The sequence below is a fragment of the Callospermophilus lateralis genome, chromosome 11 (assembly GCF_048772815.1).
Source record: "Callospermophilus lateralis isolate mCalLat2 chromosome 11, mCalLat2.hap1, whole genome shotgun sequence".
In the NCBI taxonomy this organism is placed as follows: domain Eukaryota; kingdom Metazoa; phylum Chordata; class Mammalia; order Rodentia; family Sciuridae; genus Callospermophilus; species Callospermophilus lateralis.
Window position 1 is genome coordinate 55,990,106 of NC_135315.1, and position 20,525 is coordinate 56,010,630.

General features: G+C 42.1%; 2 protein-coding genes across 2 annotated transcripts; both read left to right on the forward strand.

Annotated features, from left to right (window-relative positions):
- The first annotated feature begins 5,911 nt into the window (after nt 1-5,911).
- LOC143410544 (uncharacterized protein C12orf71 homolog) lies at nt 5,912-10,224 on the forward strand. The gene is made up of 3 exons (XM_076871408.1): nt 5,912-5,922; nt 8,930-9,620; nt 10,015-10,224. Exons 1-3 carry the CDS (start codon nt 5,912-5,914, stop codon nt 10,222-10,224), a joined length of 912 nt encoding a protein of 303 aa, XP_076727523.1.
- Nucleotides 10,225-13,811: 3,587 nt separating this feature from the next.
- On the forward strand, nt 13,812-18,556 carry LOC143410545 (uncharacterized protein C12orf71 homolog). Its single transcript, XM_076871409.1, has 3 exons — nt 13,812-13,879; nt 17,253-17,946; nt 18,347-18,556. Exons 1-3 carry the CDS (start codon nt 13,812-13,814, stop codon nt 18,554-18,556), a joined length of 972 nt encoding a protein of 323 aa, XP_076727524.1.
- The last annotated feature ends 1,969 nt before the right edge of the window (nt 18,557-20,525 follow it).

The following is a 20,525-nucleotide window of genomic DNA, read 5'->3' on the forward strand; positions in this document are numbered from 1 at the left end:
TGCACCTGTTTAAGCACAATCTCTTTTAACATGGGGCTTTGAGATCATCCAGCTCATGATGAGCTGTTCTGGTCATAAGGTCATTGAATGTCTCATAGTGAGAAACTAACTGTATCAGGGCCCAGTAGCCTCCAGGAGCTGCACTTTGAATGATGTATAGTTCTTTGTAGTAGAATGTCCATAGCACTGCTTGGAGAACCCTAGGGGTCTTCTTGCAGTCTTTCAAGTGGGACTAGCCAAAGGACTCAAGTGGCATCTTTTTATTCCACAGATGCTCCTACTATCATGGGATCTATTGGTTTGTGTGGCCCAAGCAGCAAGGCTGCTTTTACTGAAAACTGGACCTGTTACAGAATCTTTCCTTGCTCTTGGTTCCAGTCCAAAGCCATAAACTCTCCAAGTCACCTTATAAATGGATTGAAGTAGTGTGTAACAATGTGAAGTATTCTGCAGGCAAAACCTAAAGAAGCTTAACAAATATCATGTTTATCTCTTACAAGTAGCAACTAAAAGATGAAGTAATCACCCTTTACTTTGTAAGGGATAGCTGTGCATGTCCTGCAGTAGTCTGGTAGGACTCTGGATCTTCACAGGGTTGATTTCTCACTCTCTGGATTATTTTTTAGTAGTATAGGCCCACCTCTCGTTCATTAATAGGTATCTTCAAAATAGTGGACCAATGTGATTTTTTTTTGAATGCCAAGATAGTAGATGTCCCTGTGTCCAAAAATGGAAAAATTCCACTCTGGAAAGCAGTATGGAGATCCCTCAGAAAACTTGGAATGGAGTCACCATTTGACCCAGTTATCCCATTCCTTGGTATATACCCAAAGGACTTAAATTCAGTGTTTAAATTTTATAGGAGCTCAATTCTTTTTTTAAAGAGAGAGTGTGACAAACTGTCATGTATGACTAAAATAAATAAATAAAAATTAAAAAAAAACCATAAAATTTAAAAAGAAAAGCTAAAAAAAGAGAGAGAGTGTGTGTGTGTGTGAGAGAGAGAGGGAGATAGAGAGAATTTTTTAATATTTATTTTTTAGTTTTCCGCCGACACAACATCTTTGTTTGTATGTGGTGCTGAGGATCAAACCCGGGCCGCACGCAGGCCAGGCCAGCGCGCTACCACTTGAGCCACATCCCCAGCCTCAGGAGCTCAATTCTTGATAGCCAAGCTATGGAACCAACCTAGGTGCCCTTCAACAGATGAATGGATAAATAAAATGTGGTATATATACACAATAGAATATTAATCAACCATAAAGAAGAATGGAATTATGGCATTTGCCAGTAAATGGATGGAACTGGAGACTATCATGCTAAGTGAAATAAGCCAATTCCAAAAAACCAAAGGCCAAATGATATTTCATATGTGGATGCTAACACAATAAGCCGGGCCCCAGCAGGGGGAGAATAGAAGATCTTTGGATTAGACCAAAAAAAAATGAAGGGAAGGGATGGGGAATAGGATTAGAAAAGACAGTAGAATGCATTGGACTGTATTGACCATTTCGCATTCATCAACTTGATTGGATTAAGAGATACAGAGGATTAAGAGGTTTATGGGTGTGTCAATGAGGGTGTGTCTAGGAATGATTGGCATGTGAGATAGTCAACTGAAATGGAGACCTCCCTAAGCATGGGCAGCGCTATCCAATAGGATAATGTTTTGGACGGAATAAAAGTTGGAAGAACAAGGAAGCAGCAACAGATGCAAGCTCCATTCTTTTTGAACAGGTTCTCGATTTCTGCTATGATCCTTTGAAGTTATCGGACTCTCACTTCTTTACTCTTCCAAAGTGGACTCTGCCAGTAATTCCCCAGAAACCTTCAGTCTCAGACTAGGGTAACACCATGGATCCCTCTTGTTCTGTGGCTTCAGCATCTTGGACTATAAAGTTACTGATTCTTCCAGCTCTCCAGCCTGCAGACGGGACTCTCCAGCTTCCAGTCACCTAAGTCAACCTAATAATTCCTCTTTTTATAATTGTATTTCCTGTTGATTCTGTTCCTCTAGAGAACCCTAGTACATAAACATAACTTTTCTATGTTCATATATGGATACATGATCAGTGTAACTTCACATCTTGTACAACCATAAGAATGGGATCCTAATTAGGATAAGTTATACTCTATGTACATACAATATGTCAAAATACACTCTACTGACATGCATATCTCAAAAGAACAAATTTTAAAAATGGAGAATTAACATAGTCCTTTGACCGTAATCCATGAATATACTGCTGTCATTCTGTGCAAATGGAAATGGCTTCAATCCTTCTTTTTGGCTGATATGGAAAAGAATATGTTCACCAGATCAATAACTGCATATTATCTACCCAAGGCTCTATGAGTCTTCTCTAGTGAAGCTACCACATCCAGCTTCATGGCTGCAATTGGGGCTACTCCTTTCTAAACTCAAGTAGTCCGCAGTCACCCACCAGCTGGTTTTTATAAAAGCCAAAATGATAACTGAATGGGAATCACCAGGCGGCATCCTTTTTATCTTTGAGAGTGGACTTGAATCTGTACCTTGCGCCTCTGAGATGGGATATGGTTTTTATTTACTCTCTTGGTGGGTAGGAAAGTGGGGCAAGGGGCTTCTATTTGGCCTTTTCTACTACAATTGCTCTTATTCTAAAGTAAAAATGAAACCTGGGTCTCCCAATATTTTAACTGACAAGTGACAACTTGAAGAACCAGCTGTCTCCCTCCCTGAACATCCTATCAGGCTACATGAGGCACAGCCACATCCACCCTCTCAACTCTTCAGTTCCTCACCCCAGCTCACTCCAGCTGCTCCGTGAAGCTGTTGTTGTTTGTCCTGAGGCTTCTCTGCTGTAGCCAGTGGGACACCTACATCAATCTTCTCATCCCTTCTGCAAACATGCAATGGAAAATGGGAGGGAATTGATGCCCCTTACCCATGGGCAAGGGTCCTGTAGACGAATCCTCCCATGTTATGTCCCTTAGACGGGCAGTTGTAAGGCCCATTTTATGGCTCTCTGGAGGGATTTCTAGAGACAGCACATCTGTTTCCCACAGTGGTGATCATCTTTTACATACCCTTCATTTCACTTTTCTATTAACTCACTTTTACTTTGCCTCATCCCTACTTCTCTTCCCTGAGATTGCTGACTGAAATTAAATAACTACATGCAAACTCTTGTCAAAGCACTTAGAATTATGACTATGGCACAATAACTCTAGATGTGGTGTGGAACTTTTAATTAAGTAGAATTTATGCCTGTTATAGAAACTCAGAAGACACCTGTAGGTATTTAAAAGAAAAATCCATGCCAGATTCTACTAGCCAGACATAAACTTTCTAGACTCTTGTCTATGCATACACACCCATACACACACACACTCACACATACACATCACTTATACTTTTTTGAGGGGAGTACCAGGAATCGAACTCAGGGGCACTCAATCACTAAGCTACATCCCCAGCCCTATTTTGTATTTTATGTAGAGACAGGTCTCACTGAGTTGCTTAGTGCCTCACTTTTGCTGAGACTGGCTTTGAACCCATGATCCTTCTGCTTCAGCCTCTGGAGCTGCTGGAATTACAAGCATGAGCCACTGTGCTTGGCTATACTTATACTTTTATAATTACTATATACACACACACACACACACACACACACATACACACACACACTTTTTTAGCTGTAGATGGACACAATACCTTTATTTTATTTATTTATTTTTATGTGGTGCTGAGAATTGAACCCAGTGCCTCACACATGCTGATCAAACACTCTACCACTGAGTTACAACATATAATTTTTGAAAAAATGGGACTAGGCTTTTTTTTTCTTAACTTGTTCTCATTTTATATATTATAAACATCTTTTTATGTGCCTCTTTGGACCATTGTCTGATATTTAATTGCTGCTTAATAAATGTTTGTTGAAATGACTCTTAAAAATTGAGTTTAAAGTCAGGTGTGGTGGTGTATGCCTATAATCCCAGTGACTTGGGAGGCTGAGGCAGGAGGATCACAAGTTTGAGGCCAGCCTGGATAATTTAGTGAGACTCTGTCTCAAAAATAAAAAAGGCTGAGGGTGTAACTTAGTGATAGAGTGCTTGCCTAGCGTGTGTGAGGCCCTGGGTTTAATCCCCAGATCATGAGAAAAAAAAATTAAATTAAAAAAGACTGCATGTGTATAAGTACCCTATCACATAGTGCTAACATAATTGTTTCAAACCAGTCTCTTACACTTAGATATTAAATAGTTTCCCGGTTGTTTTTGCCAGCTTTGCATTGTCATGACCAAAAGACCTGACAAGAACAACTTAGGTGATTTAGCAAATATTTCAGAGCTTCAGTCCACAGTCAGTCAACTCCACAGCTCTGGACCCAAGTTGAGGCAGAACACTGTGGCAGAAGGAAGCAGCTCAACATGGCAAGCGGGAAAAAAAAAAAAAAGTAGCAGTCTATCATGATGATTGAAAGCACAGCCGTGGGTGTCAGGCTGATGGATTAGAATATTCTGCTATATAATTTGAACCAAGTTGCTTAACTTCTCTAAGTCTCAGTCTCCTTGTGTAGGAGGCTCGTCCATGCTATGGTGACAAACAATTCCATTAACTCATTCCATTAACTTGTGTAAGAATGTGATAAAAATAGATAATAATTGTAGATGATGCATCATAGGGTACTATAAGCACTCAGTGTTAATTTGTGCAAAGCACTTAGAATAATGACTATGGCATAATAACTGTTCAATAAAATTATTACAGATTACTTCCTTAAGATTAGTATCTAGGAGTACAATTTCCTGGTCAAAAGGTGTATGTTTTTGAGGTTTTAATGTAAATTGCCAAATTTTGGCCTGGATTAATAATCATAAGTAGCATACTACAGAGACACAGCCACATCAATGTTCATAGCAGCACAATTCACAATAGCTAGACTGTGGAACCAACCTAGATGCCTTTCAATAGATGAATGGATAAAAAAAATGTGTCATTTATACACAATGGAATATTACTCAGCACTAAAAAATAACAAGATCATGGCATTTGCAGGGAAATGGATGGCATTAGAGCAGATTATGCTAAGTGAAGTTAGCCAATTCCCCAAAACAAATGCTGAATGTCTTCTCTGATATAAGGGGGGTGGTGACTCAAAATGGGGTAGGGAGGAAGAGCATGAGAAGAAGATTACCACTAAATAGGGAAGAGAGGTGGGAGGGGAAAAGGAGGGAGAAGGGGAATTGCACAGAAGATGGAAGGAGACCCTCATCATTATACAGAATACATGTATGATGTTGTGAGGGGAAAAAGAAAAAAAAGAGAAATGTGTCACATTAGATTGGGTAGAGAGAAGTGATGGGAGGGGAGGGGAGGGGAAGGGGGGATAGGAAGGGCAGCAAAATAAAATAGACTTTATTATTGCTGTATGTATATAGGTGACTGTATGACCAATGTGATTCTGCAACCTGTACACTCAGAAAAATGAGAAATTATACACCATTTGATTCAAATGTATGAATTATCAAGAGAAAAAAAAACATGTTATGTGATTGAAGGCACGGGAAACTGTCACCTGCTATGTATTGTGCTTAAGGGATTATTTAATTCTAAAATAAAGGAATAGAAATTATCTGTTAAAAAATAATCATAAGTAAATATTCATATTGTTGCTCAAATTAATATTTATGTGGCTACAAATATATGAATCATTCTTAATTCAAGAGGATAAGCATAAAATATTCTTAAAAATTACATATTTTGATTTTGGAAAAAGTGTCCAGGATCATCTAGTTAAATCTTTTATCAGCGAGGATAGGCTCGTTCATGCTATGGTGACAAACAATTCCATTAACTCAGTCATTTAAAACAATAAAGGTTATTTCTCCCCCATGCTGCCTGTCCAGTGTATTGTAGCGTAGGGATGGTGGAAAGGTGGGTGTCTACTACTTAGAAGTCATGCACTTGGGCTAATCAGGCTTCCATCTGGTGAGATAGTTCCATGCCCCATGAGGCAGGAAAAAGAGACAGTGGAAAAGCATGCACTGGCTTTATAGCTTCAGCCAGATTGACTCAGGTTAGTTCAACTTGTCTTTCATTTTTCAAACAAGATACGGCCAAAACTCCTTCACTTACATTTTGGAGAACTACACTCCTTGTGCTCAGGAGAGAAGAAACAGGCTTTACTTGTGAACCAACTTAATGACCACTGGCTAATGGACTTGTGTTTTTAGGTTCCTGTGGGTGGCCTATTGAATTAGAATACTATTTATTCTTTGAAACAGGTAATATATAGTCACATGGTTCAAGCGGCGAAAGGAATCTGGGGGTATAGTTCAATGTAGTGCGTTTCTCTACATGTGAGGCCTGGGGTCCATCAATAGCACTCCAAATAAAATAAATAAGTAAGTAAGTAAATAAGCAAATAAATAAATAAAAATGAATAAAAATGAAAGAAAGAGATAAAATTCAAAAGGTACTAAATGTTATAGGGTCAAACATCTATATCTAACCCTCTTTTCCCTTACTTGGAGCCAACCAATATTAATAACTGTTTTTTTTTAAAAGAGAGAGAGAAAGAGAGAGAGAGAGAGAGAGAGAGAATTTTTTAACTTTTTTTTTTTTTTTTTAGTTTTCGGTGGACACAACATCGTTGTTTGTATGTGGTGCTGAGGATCGAACCCGGGCCACACGCATGCCAGGCGCGCGCACTACCGCTGGAGCCACATCCCCAGCCCTTAATAACTATCTTGTTGCTTCTGGAGATGTTCTGTACATATACTGTATGTATTAGCAAATATTATGTGTGGGCTGGTGAGTCTCTTTTTGCTTTCAGGCCCATTAATCACCTGCTCTAGTTTCAATATGAAATCTTCCCCAAAGGCTCCTGTATGAATGGAGGAATTGAAAGGTTAATAAAATAGGTACTTGTCACTCTGTTTTTCTGTATGCTTAACAAAACACTATTGAAATCTTAAGAACTGTCTGTTAATCTTGTTCCCAGAATGTGCTGTCCCCAACTGCCAAACTGCAGAATGTAACTTCCCTCCCTGCCCTCTCCAAGAAAAGTATATAAGCTCTGCTTAAGCTGTTCTCAGGGCTCTTTGCTCTATCTCTCTTTGCTCTATTCATGTGAGCTCTGAGCCCCAGCATGCTGGACCCCAATAAACCCTTTGCTGTTGCATGAGACAGTCTCTTGGTAGTCTCTTCCTCCGATGCTCGCCCGACCTTTACAGAATGGCTGGAGATGAAATAATTGGATTGCAAGAGCAGTAACCAAATCAGTCCATCCTAATTTTATTGCCTGCCTGGATGGTTGGTATAGGCGTGGGGAGTGTAGCTAGAGGAGGTGGGTCATGGGAGGCTGTCCTTGGAAGCATTATTCTATCTTTGCCACTTTCTTTTCCTGGACTCTTTGACCCTCCATCAGCTGAGCAGCTTTCCTCCTCTGGGCCCTTCCCCAGTGATGTGTGGCCCCACATTGGACCCAAAGCAAGGAAGCAGGTCATTTATGCACTGAGACCTCTGAAAATGTGAGCCCCCAATAAACTTTTCCTTCTCTCAGTTGTCCTTGTCCTATATTTTGGTCACAGGGACACAAAATAATGATTAAAGCAAGGGGATGGGTCCTTTGGTTTTCCATCCCCTTTTAATCCGTTCCCATTAGTGGCTCTCCCATGTTCCTCTATTGCTACGGCAGCCAAGGTTCTCAGAACCCAGGCTCCTGACACTTGTACTTCTCAGTTACTGGATTCAGTACCTGAAGGACTTCAGGTAGCCTGTGTCTGCCTGAGGAGTTGGAAGCTTCTCTTTCTGCAGAAAGTAAATAGAGTCAGGTGTGACAGAGTCTACAAGGTACGTGAGTACGTGAGTATGTGTGTGAGAGAGGAGAGAGAGAGAGAGAGAGAGAGAGAGAGAGAGAGAGAGAGAGAGAGAGATCTCAAGGGAAAGCCAATGTTTGTATATTCCTTTCCCCAATGACTTGCTGGGAATCACAGGAAATGCTGAACTTCAGATGCCATTAGATGATGTCAGGATGGGCATTTAAATAGCTTTATTCTTTCTAGAAAGTAATTGAACACCAATTCTCATAATTTAAAAATATTTGTAATCTTTGAATCAATGATTCCACCTGCAGGACTACTTAAAGAAAGGCAAAAATGGGTGGATAAGGTGTTTTAGTATCATTAGTAAGGCCATTCTTAATGGTCTTAATTATCTAAGGTTCATTGATCACCTATGTTAATGGTCGATGAATTCATTAGGTTTCAGCTCTCACAATTCTACTCCTCTGACCTCTGAATATTCTGGAATTAACAAGAGCTTACGATGGACACCTCACATCCAAAATATAATATTCTGCCCCTGTCTCAGGTGATCACTAAAGAGAGTTAATGAGAAAGTTCTTAAGGATTACAGAATAGTCATATATGTGTTTCCTGCAGGTTGTGCTACAAAATTTAATAATCTCACTGTCTTTGATGTGAATTCCCATATATATAGATGTGTGCATACATGCATATATGTAGATAAGAGGAAAAAGAAGAATATAAAGGAATGTACCAAATTCTTTCCCTGAGGATTGTCATTTTCCTTGGATGGTGGGATATATGATATTTATTTACACCAATGACTTTCCTATACTTTTCAAATTTATACAACTATCTTTTATGGCAGGCAGTTCTTCCCACTGTAGTGATAAGACGAAGCATGAGAGGTATCAGGTGGAGATGCTCAGGGTAGAGGGTCATTATTCAATAAAATGAGTTTTTAAAGAGAAAGAACTGCCTCTTGTGCCCTTGACTGGAGAGTGCAAATACAGGATGCACTTCTGCCTGAGTGGGATAGCTGGGAATGGATAAAGGAAGGGGCATCATTTGGAAAAGTACATGAGTAGATTCCCCCATATCACCCATTAATGTTTTTCTTTTGAATTTTCCAGGGTCCAAAGAGACTGGGCATTTGAGCTCTTGGACCCCATGGACGACTCGTCCTCTGGCAGCAGCTGCTCTGACATAGAGCAGTCCGTTTCAGAATCCAATTCCAACCAGAGCCTCTCTATAGGCTATTTCCCCTCCGAGGAAAACGTTGCCAGTGAGGCTATCACACCGGGTGAAGATGTGACCTCTGAGGATCCCTCCCTCCCTCCTGACCAAGGGCCATGGGGAACCCAAAGTGTAAGGGGACCCATGGGGAGAAGAAATGAAATTCAGGAGAAGCCAGAGGAGCCTGGGGAAGAAGACATCGACGAGGTCGTGAATGCCTATCTGCACAGCCTCCAAGAAGACTCAGCACCTAACTCGGCTCAAAGTGACGATGACCAGAGGATGGACAAGTACCAAAAGGAAACAATGACCCAGACTGTCTGGGAACTGGATGATTTCTCGAAAACCATTATGGTATGTCTAGACAGTCTGAATGATGATGAAGATGAGGACCCAGTACTCTCTTATTCTCCCCAGGAGGAAGATGTCCAGCTGTCCATCAGTGTGTCTTCCCAGATGCCTCAGGTCAGTCCCGAAGAAGAGGAGGAGGCTTGTCAGGACTTGCCCAAATGTATGCCACAGGAAAATGGAGACATCAAGCAGTTCCTAAAAATGCCTCCTGAGCTTGAGGAGGATAAAATTGTTGAGGTGAGCACAGAGCTGCCCCCCTGCAGAGGAAGGACAGGCCCAGTGGGGGTGCCAGGTGGGACAGCATGGAGTCCTTGTACCTGCTGTGAAGCAGAGGAGGACCCCAGTGTCTGGGCAGATGAGCAATGGGAGAAGGTCCTCAGCCAGGAAAGGGGTCAGGGAAGAGGTGTTGGGGAAATGCCAGGGAGCACTGAGAGAGGGAGGGGAGGACAGAGAGAAGCACTGTACAGACCAGTGTGTGTGCCTGTGTGTGGCTTTAATGTGAGTCTGACACTTTGCATTGACAGTTGGCTCATTTTGGTAACAAAGTAAATTGGAAATCCATAAATGAGTAATATTGGCCCCATTGCTGCTGACCCTGCATGTCTCTAACTCCTCCTCTTTGTCTTGGCAGATGGAAAGCCAGGAGATTTGCACAGCAAAGAGCTCCCCAGTCTCAGCATTGCAGTCAGAGGAGGGGGACCTGCCTTCAGACAAAGAAGGCACTTCCTGTATGAATTTCCAGGGCTTTTTCCATTGGCTCAGGAAGCGATTGGTGTCCTCCCTGCCAGGGAGAAAGCGCCGCCGTGAGAAGGCCAAGAAGGTCTCATCCTGCTGGCGCTAAAGAGAAGACATTTGGTTGGAGGCCACAGGCTCCAACCTCAAGAATCCCTCTAGTTGGGAACCCTATGCACCCAGTATTTTAATTGATTCCCCAGCCCTTGTTGTAGAGTTACCATGGTTTTGTGTTTTCCTAATAAAGTTCTTGTTTTCCCTGTCTTCCTCCTCTTCCATCATAACATCTGGGCCCAGGTTGAAAGTAGGTAGGTTGACCAGAAGACTGAGGTTGACTCTGAGGACACCCCAGGGAGTATCCTGCCTCCTAAACAGAAGGCCTTCATTTCTCTCTCCCTAGGCCCCTTCTTACTGTATTTCCCCTATTTATTTCTTATTTAATGTATTTCAACATCTTTATCATTAACTCCTATCTGCAGTGTCAGAGGCAGCAGGACCCCTGTGACTCCCACGTGGCAGGATGGTTTGGGGGGAACTTGTGGGTCTGGAGTGAGTGGCAGAGGGCATTGAGTCACTGGGAAGGCCATGTCAGTCAGTAGTGTTAGACAGTCAGAGAGCTGTTCTGATGACCCTGGGGACCAGGTGGTTCTAGCATGTTATTCTAAAATGTCCTGGCATGGTGGCTGGTTCTAGCAAGTCGGTTGGCATAAGGGGCAACATGGAGGGGGGGAGGGTGAAGGCTGGGCATGCCCCTTAACCACACTAAGCCTGGTGTCTTCATTCATAAGTTCTGGAAGATGTTATTACAGACCTCACAGGGTTGTTCCAGAATGAATGAGATAAAGCAAGCCCTGATAACTACTGTGGCTCGCTGTAGTGTTCATGTTCCTGCAGATCTCCTAATCACAAGTCATTCAGGGATATCTAAGAGGGACTGAAAGTCAATTCTCATGGAGCTATTTCCCACACTGAAGCCTTTTTACAAAAACTTAACATTTTCAGCAGATCTTGATTTAACAAGTTCTCTCAATTCACTGCACTGTGCTCCCTGAATTTCCTTTGCAAGTGTCAATAAAATTCTCCCTACACTTTAAATTCTTTGAGGCTGGCTGAACTCATCCTTCTTGCCGACTCTTCCTGTGTTGCTAGTTCACCTCCAGGGTCACCATCCTCCTCCTCACTCATCCACAGATTCCTTCAAAAGTCTGTCTTCCACCTTTTACCATCACCCTATTTTACCTTCATTGTTCACGTTTTGAGAAGCCTGTGAGTATTTACTCTTAGAGTCTTCCTTTCCTCAATTTCAACCTCTGTCTCTCCTTCCCTTCCACAGACCTTGAGAACATAGACTTCTCACTAGTATAATATACCAAAAAAAGAATATCTAGATTTTGGGGGTCCCAGGGCTCCTCATTCAAGAGTTAAAGACACCGGCTGGGGATGTGGCTCAAGTTGTAGCGTGCTCTCCTGGCATGCGTGCAGCCCGGGTTCGATCCTCAGCACCACATACAAACAAAGATGTTGTGTCCGCCGAGAACTAAAAAATAAATAATAAAATTCTCTCTCTCTCTCTCTTTAAAAAAAAAAAAAGAACCGTACACCTATGGCCATAAAGGGTTGTGGTTGAGGTCATCTGTAGCAAGTACACGAAGTGTACTAAAGAAAGAATTCTTCAGCCTGAGACGGTTGAATGGGAAAGTTTTCATAAAAAGTATAACATAAAGTCCATTTAAATTGGTATTTTCTATGTGCATTTGGTTAAAATACATAAAAGTTTTATCAGTTTAACCCCTTTGAAGCATACAATTCAGATATACTGAGTGTATTCTCACCTCTATAAATTTTATCCTCAGAGTAAAACAATATATTCACATGAAATAGCATTAAAACATGCATAAGGTGGGCATCAAGATGACAATAGTGCTCATGAGGCAAGTGGGAAGCAAACAGAATAGCAAAGGGGCAGATCAGGGGTCTAAGTATTATCTATAATAAAGTCTTTTTGGGGGGTGGGGGTACTAGGGATTGAACTCAGGGGCACTCAACCACTGAACTGGTTCCCCAGCCCTATTTTGTATTTTATTTAGAGACAGGATGTCACTGAGTTGCTTAGTGCCTCACTTTTGTTGAAGCTGGCTTTGGACTTGCCATCCTCCTGCCTCATCCTCCCAAGCTGATAGGACACAGGTGTGTGCTATCATGCCTGACTATAATATATTCTTTTTTTTTAAAAAAAACATTTTTTTAGTTGTAGTTGGGCACAATACTTTTATTTTATTTATTTATTTTTGTGTGATACTGAGAATCAAACCCAGCGCCTTGCACGTGCTATGCGAGCACTCTACTGCTGAGCCACAACCCCAGCCCTCTGTTATTCTTATTAGAATGTAGTGAATCAAATATGGCAAAGTATTAAGGCCTGACAAACTTAGTTGTAAAACGTGTTTTTTTTTTCATTTTTCCTACTTTACTGTGTTTGCTTTTGACCTTTTCATCTTTGCCTCAGTCTGCACTTCCAGAGAAGGTGCATGCCTACTGAAGGGCATCCCTATGTCCCTCAGCCCACTGCTCCAAGGGTGACATCTTACACGACTCCCACAGTGAGCAGACCACGGTGGGAACTTTGGTGCAGTACCATTGACTAGCACAGAGACAGCCCTGGAGCGGCCCCAGTTCTTCCACTAAGGTCCTTTTCCTACTCTGTGAGATCATTAGAAACACAAGTTGCACTTAAATGTACTTTCCCATGATTTGGCTGCAGTGTGTGACAGGTCCTCAGTCTTCCCTCACCTTTCATGATCTGACAATGATCAGATATTTTGTCACATGTCCCATAGTTGGAGTTGTCTGTCACTTTACCATAACTTCAGTAAGGTGATGTAAGTGGGCAAGAATCCACAGAGGCTTTGTTGAGGGTTCCACACAACCTGTGACAGGTTCAAAATGCCTCTTTTTATACTTTTAAATAACATCATCAATTCATAAATGGAAGCCAGGTGAAGTGGTGCATCCTGTAACCCAACTACTTTGGTGACTGAAGCAGAAGGATCACAGGTTCCAGGTCAGCCTGGGCAACGTGGAAAGACCCTATCTCAAAATAAAATTTAAAAAACGTGCTGTGAGAATAACTCAGTGGTAGAGTGCTTTTCTAGTGTGCCCAAGGTTTGATCTCCGGCATTGCAAGGAAGGAAAGAAAGAAGGAAGGAAAAAAGTAAGGATGCAGGGAAGGAAGGAAGGAAGGAAGGAAAGAAGAATGGATAGAAGGAAGGAAGGAAGGAAGGAAGGAAGGAAGGAAGGAAGGAAGGAAGGAAGGAAGGATGGAAGGAAAGAAGAATGGATAGAAGGAAGGAAGGAAGGAAGGAGGAGTATAGTATGTAATCTGGAATCTCTAGAAAAACAGAATAAGTAGGAAATTGTAGTCTGTGTGTGATGGTGCATGTTTGTAATCCCAGTGGCTCAGGAGGCTGAGGCAGAAGGATCTCAAGTTTAAATCCAGCCTCAACTACATAGCATGGCACTCTTAAGTAACTCAGCAAGATGACTGTCTCTAAATAAAATATATGTTAAAAAATATCTGAGGATGTGGCTGAGAGGCTAATCACTATTGGGTTCAGTCCCTAGTACCAAGAAAAATAATAAGAAATGTGAAACACATAAAAGATTGTACACATAGAAACTTTTTCAAGTTATGGGCCCATGGAGTTACGGAGGGTGAGAAGTCCAGGACCTGCCATCTGCCAGCTAGAGACCCAGGAGTGCCAGTGGTAATGTTCTAGTCGGAGTCTGAAGGCTTGAGAAGCAGGAGGGCTGATGGGACAAGTCCAGTCCAAGTCCAGAGGCAGGGAGGACTGATGTCCAAGCTCCAAGACAGTTGGGCAGAGCAGTCTTCTGTTTTATTCAGACCTCCAATGGATTTGGAAGAGGCCCACACACACTAGGGAGGACAATCTGCTTTACTGGGTCTACTCGGTTAAATTTCTTTCTTTATTTGTTTATTTGTTTGTTTAGGTACTGTGTGTTGAACCCAGTGGCACTTAACCTGTGAGCAACACCCCCAACCTATTTTTATGTTTTATTTAGAGACAATCTCACTGAGTTGCTTAGGGCCTTGCTAAGATGCCAAGACTGGCTTTGAAATGACAATCCTCCTGCCTCAGCCTCCCAAGCCACTGGGATTCCAGGCTTGCACCACACCATACCTGGCTTAGTGGAACAAATATTAATCTCATCCAGACACATCCTCACAGACACACCTAGAATGATGCTTAATCAAAAAATATCTGGAAACTTAATAAATAGCCCATGGAGTTGACAATATAAAATAACCATCATATGGGCTTAACTTATAAATTAGAAGTTTCCTGTATGTATTTATGTTCCAAGTCCTATTGAGTCAAAAGGATTTCAGGAAGTGTTCCATCTCTTAAAGTCACTCCAGCTATTGACTTTAGATCTAAAGCATAGATTCACAACTTATTATCATTTTTTTTCCTTTTTTATTGATTTTATTTTTTTAAAACTACATGACAGCAGAATGCATTACAATTCTTATTACACATATAGAGCACAATTTTTCATATCTTTGTATATAAAGTATGTTCACACCAATTCATGTCTTTATACATTTACTTCTTTTCTTTTTTTTTTTGCATTACAATTCTTATTACACATATATACCACAGTTTTTCATATCTCTGGTTGTATATAAAGTATATTGACACCATTTTGTGTCTTCATATATGTACTTGGATAATGATGTCCATCACATTCCACCATCCTTGCTAATCCTCTGTCCCCTCCTCTTCCCTCCCACCCCTCTGCCCTATCTATTCCTCCCATGCTCCCCCTCCCTACTACACTATGAGTCATCATCCTTACATCCAAGAAAACACTCGGCATTTTTTTGTGGGGGGGATTGTCTATCTTTACTTAGCATTACCTTCTCCAACGCCATCCATTATCATTTTTAATACCTGAAGATTTATTATGATCTTACTTCACGACAAGGTAGTTTATGGCATTTTAGATAATCAAACTGTCATCTAAAAGAGCAAGGCCAGCAAGTCTGATTAAGGCCCTAGAAGGAAAGGAACACTGGGGGTATTGTGAAGGAGGGCTCCAAGTCCCCTAATCTGTTAGGAGAGGTAAAAGGTCGGTTTTCACTGGGAAGTGACTGTACTCCTCAGCATGACCACCAAGGAGGTGTGTGCCATTGCTATTTCTATGATGCTTTAGAAAAACATTCTAAGTAAATAAAAAAACCTATTAAACTACAAACAGTATCATTTTTTTTCTGGGGCAAGAGAGGGTGTGAGTGTCTGGGATATTCACTACCTTATTTGCACATTTCAAATAGGGACAAAAGGTGTGTGTTCGTGTTCTCTTTTGTCAGCTGAGTACAAAAATGCATTTCAGAGAAATGGTAAAAGTAAATAAAAGTTCAATTTTTTTTGAGCATCTCTGTTTTTTTTTTTTTATTTCCAAGATCTGTGCTTTATTTTCCCTTTTAAGCAGCATTACTGAGATATACTTCACATACCAAGGTCTATACTGCAAGTTAAGTGGTTTCTTATATATTCACATGGTTGTGAAACCACCACCCCCATTTAACTCTGGAACATTTTCATCACTCAGAAAGAAACTCTGGACACATTAGGAGGGAATCTGTTTTTCCCCAGCAGTCCTCCCCCATGATGGGCTGGTGCACTAAGGACCCAGAGCAAGGGAACCAGTTACCTATGACCTCTGAAAATGTGAGGTCCCAAAATACTTTCCCTTCTCTAAGTTGTTCTTGTCATATGCTTTGGTCACATTGAAACAAATAAATCACTAAAGCAAGGAGATGGGTCCTTTGGTTTTCTATCACCATTTTCCTTCCACCTTTGTGACTCTCCTGTGTTCCTCTGTTGTCACGGCACCCAAAGTTCTCAAAGGATTCTAACAGTTGCACTTCTCAGTTACTTCAGTACCTGAAGGACTTCAGGTAGCCTGTGTCTGCCTGAGGAGTTGGAAGCTTCTCTTTCTGCAGAAAGTAAATAGAGTCAGTTGTGACAGAGTCTACAAGGTACGTGAGTGTGTGTGTGAGAGAGAAGAGGAGACTGAGAGAGAGAGAGAGAGAGAGAGAGAGAGAGAGAGAGAGATCGATCTCAAGGGAAATCCAATGTTTGTATATTCCTTTCCCCAATGACTTGCTGGGCATCACAGGAAATGCTGGACTACAGATGCCATCAGATGATGTCAGGATGGGCATTTAAATAGCTGTATTCTTTCTAGAAAGTAATTGAACCCCAATTCTCATAATTTAAAAATATTTGTAATCTTTGATTCAATGATCCCACCTACAGGACTACTTAAACAAAGGCAAAAATGTGTGGATAAGGTGCTTTAGTATCATTAATAAGACCATTCTTAATGGTCTTAATTATCTAAGGTTCATTGATCACCTATGTTAATGGTCGATCAATTCATTAGGTTTCTGCACTCACAATTCTACTCCTCTGACCTCTGAATATTCTGGAATTAACAAGAGCTTACGATGGACATCTCACATCCAAAATATAATATTTTGCCCCTGTCTCAGGTGATCACCAAAGAGAGTTAATGAGAAAGTTCTTAAGGATTACAGAATAGCCATATATGTGTTTCCTGCAGGTTGTGCTACAAAATTTAATAATCTCACTGTCTTTGATGTAAATTCCCATATATATAGATGTGCGCACACATGCATATAGGAAAAAGAAGACTATAAAGGAATGTACCAAATTCTTTCCCTGAGGATTGTCATTCTCCTTAGATGGTGGGATATTTGATATTTATTTACACCATTGACTTTCCTATACTTTTCAAATTTATACACCTATCTTTTATGGCAGGCAGTTCCTCCCACTGTAGTGATAAGACAAAGCATGAGAGGTATCAGGTGGAGATGCTCAGGGTAGAGGGTCATTATTCAATAAAATGAGTTTTTAAAGAGAAAGAACTGCCTCTTGTGCCCTTGACTGGAGAGTGCAAATACAGGATGCACTTCTGCCTGAGTGGGATAGCTGGGAATGGATAAAGGAAGGGGCATCATTTGGAAAAGTACATGAGTCCCTTCCCCCTTATCACCCATTAATGTTTTTCTTTTGAATTTTCCAGGGTCCAAAGAGACTGGGCATTTGAGCTCTTGGACCCCATGGACGACTCGTCCTCTGGCAGCAGCTGCTCTGACATAGAGCAGTCCGTTTCAGAATCCAGTTCCCACCAGAGCCTCTCTATAGGCTATTTCCCCTCCGAGGAAAACATTGCCAGTGAGGCTATCACACCGGGTGAAGATGTGACCTCTGAGGATCCTCCCTCCCTCCCTCCTGACCAAGGGCCATGGGGAACCCAAAGTGTAAGAGGACCCATGGGGAGAAGAAATGAAATTCAGGAGAAGCCAGAGGAGCTGGGCGAAGAAGACATCGACGAGGTTGTGAATGCCTATCTGCACAGCCTCCAAGAAGACTCAGCACCTAACTCGGCTCAAAGTGACAATGACCAGAGGATGGACAAGTACCAAAAGGAAACAACAACCCAGACTGTCTGGGAACTGGATGATGTCTCAAAAACTATTATGGTATGTCTAGACAGTCTGAATGATGATGAAGATGATGACCCAGTACTCTCTTATTCTCTTCAGGAGGAGGATATCCAGCTGTCCATCAGTGTGTCTTCCCAGATGCCTCAGGTCAGTCCCGAAGAAGAGGAGGAGGCTTGTCAGGACTTGCCCAAATGTACACCACAGGAAAATGGAGACATCAAGCAGTTCCTAAAAAAGCCTCCTGAGCTTGAGAAGGATGAAATTGTTGAGGTGAGCACAGAGCTGCCCCCCTGCAGAGGAGGGGACAGGCCCAGTGGGGGTGCCAGGTGGGACAGCATGGAGTCCTTGTACCTGCTGTGAAGCAGAGGAGGACCCCAGTGTCTGGGCAGATGAGCAATGGGAGAAGGTCCTCAGCCAGGAAAGGGGTCAGGGAAGAGGTGTTGGGCAATGCCAGGGAGCACTGAGAGAGAGAGGGGGGAGGACAGAGAGAAGCCCTGTGCAGACCAGTGTGTGTGCCTGTGTGTGGCTTTAATGTGAGTGAGTCTGACACTTTGCATTGACAGTTGGCTCATTTTGGTAAAAAAGTAAATTGGAAATCCATAAATGAGTAATATTGGCCCCGTTGCTGCTGACCCTGAATGTCTCTAAGTCCTCCTCTTTGTCTTGGCAGATGGAAAGCCAGGAGCGTGGCACTGCAAAGAGCTCCCCAGGGTCATCAGAGCAGCCAGAGGAGGGGGACCTGCCTTCAGATAAAGAACGCACTTCCTGCATGAATTTCCAGGGCTTTTTCCATTGGCTCAGGAAGCGATTTGTGTCCTCCCTGCCAGGGAGAAAGCGCCGCCGTGAGAAGGCCAAGAAGGTCTCATCCTGCTGGCGCTAAAGAGAAGACATTTGGTTGGAGGCCACAGGCTCCAACCTCAAGAATCCCTCTAGTTGGGAACCCTATGCACCCAGAATTTTAATTGATTCCCCAGCCCGTGTTGTAGAGTTACCATGGTTTTGTGTTTCCCTAATAAAGTTCTTGTTTTCCCTGTCTTCCTCCTCTTCCATCATAACATCTGGGCCCAGGTTGAAAGTAGGTAGGTTGACCAGAAGACTGAGGTTGACTCTGAGGACACCCCAGGGAGTATCCTGCCTCCTAAACAGAAGGCCTTCATTTCTCTCTCCCTAGGCCCCTTCTTACTGTATTTCCCCTATTTATTTCTTATTTAATGTATTTCAACATGTTTTATCATTAACTCCTATCTGCAGTGTCAGAGGCAGCAGGACCCCTGTGACTCCCACGTGGCAGGATGGTTTGTGGGAACTTGTGGGTCTGGAGTGAGTGGCAGAGGGCAGTGAGTCACTGGGAAGGCCATGTCAGTCAGTAGTGTTAGACAGAGAGCTGTTCTGATGACCCTGGGGACCAGGTGGTTCTAGCATGTTATTCTAAAATGTCCTGGCATGGTGGCTGGTTCTAGCAAGTCGGTTGGCATAAGGGGCAACATGGAGGGGGGGAGGGTGAAGGCTGGGCATGCCCCTTAACCACACTAAGCCTGGTGTCTTCATTCATAAGTTCTGGAAGATGTTATTACAGACCTCACAGGGTTGTTCCAGAATGAATGAGATAAAGCAAGCCCTGATAACTACTGTGGCTCGCTGTAGTGTTCATGTTCCTGCAGATCTCCTAATCACAAGTCATTCAGGGATATCTAAGAGGGACTGAAAGTCAATTCTCATGGAGCTATTTCCCACACTGAAGCCTTTTTACAAAAACTTAACATTTTCAGCAGATCTTGATTTAACAAGTTCTCTCAATTCACTGCACTGTGCTCCCTGAATTTCCTTTGCAAGTGTCAATAAAATTCTCCCTACACTTTAAATTCTTTGAGGCTGGCTGAACTCATCCTTCTTGCCGACTCTTCCTGTGTTGCTAGTTCACCTCCAGGGTCACCATCCTCCTCCTCACTCATCCACAGATTCCTTCAAAAGTCTGTCTTCCACCTTTTACCATCACCCTATTTTACCTTCATTGTTCACGTTTTGAGAAGCCTGTGAGTATTTACTCTTAGAGTCTTCCTTTCCTCAATTTCAACCTCTGTCTCTCCTTCCCTTCCACAGACCTTGAGAACATAGACTTCTCACTAGTATAATATACCAAAAAAAGAATATCTAGATTTTGGGGGTCCCAGGGTTCCTCATTCAAGAGTTAAAGACACCGGCTGGGGATGTGGCTCAAGTTGTAGCGTGCTCTCCTGGCATGCGTGCAGCCCGGGTTCGATCCTCAGCACCACATACAAACAAAGATGTTGTGTCCGCCGAGAACTAAAAAATAAATAATAAAATTCTCTCTCTCTCTCTCTTAAAAAAAAAAAAAAAGAACCGTACACCTATGGCCATAAAGGGTTGTGGTTGAGGTCATCTGTAGCAAGTACACGAAGTGTACTAAAGAAAGAATTCTTCAGCCTGAGACGGTTGAATGGGAAAGTTTTCATAAAAAGTATAACATAAAGTCCATTTAAATTGGTATTTTCTATGTGCATTTGGTTAAAATACATAAAAGTTTTATCAGTTTAACCCCTTTGAAGCATACAATTCAGATATACTGAGTGTATTCTCACCTCTATAAATTTTATCCTCAGAGTAAAACAATATATTCACATGAAATAGCATTAAAACATGCATAAGGTGGGCATCAAGATGACAATAGTGCTCATGAGGCAAGTGGGAAGCAAACAGAATAGCAAAGGGGCAGATCAGGGGTCTAAGTATTATCTATAATAAAGTCTTTTTGGGGGGTGGGGGTACTAGGGATTGAACTCAGGGGCACTCAACCACTGAACTGGTTCCCCAGCCCTATTTTGTATTTT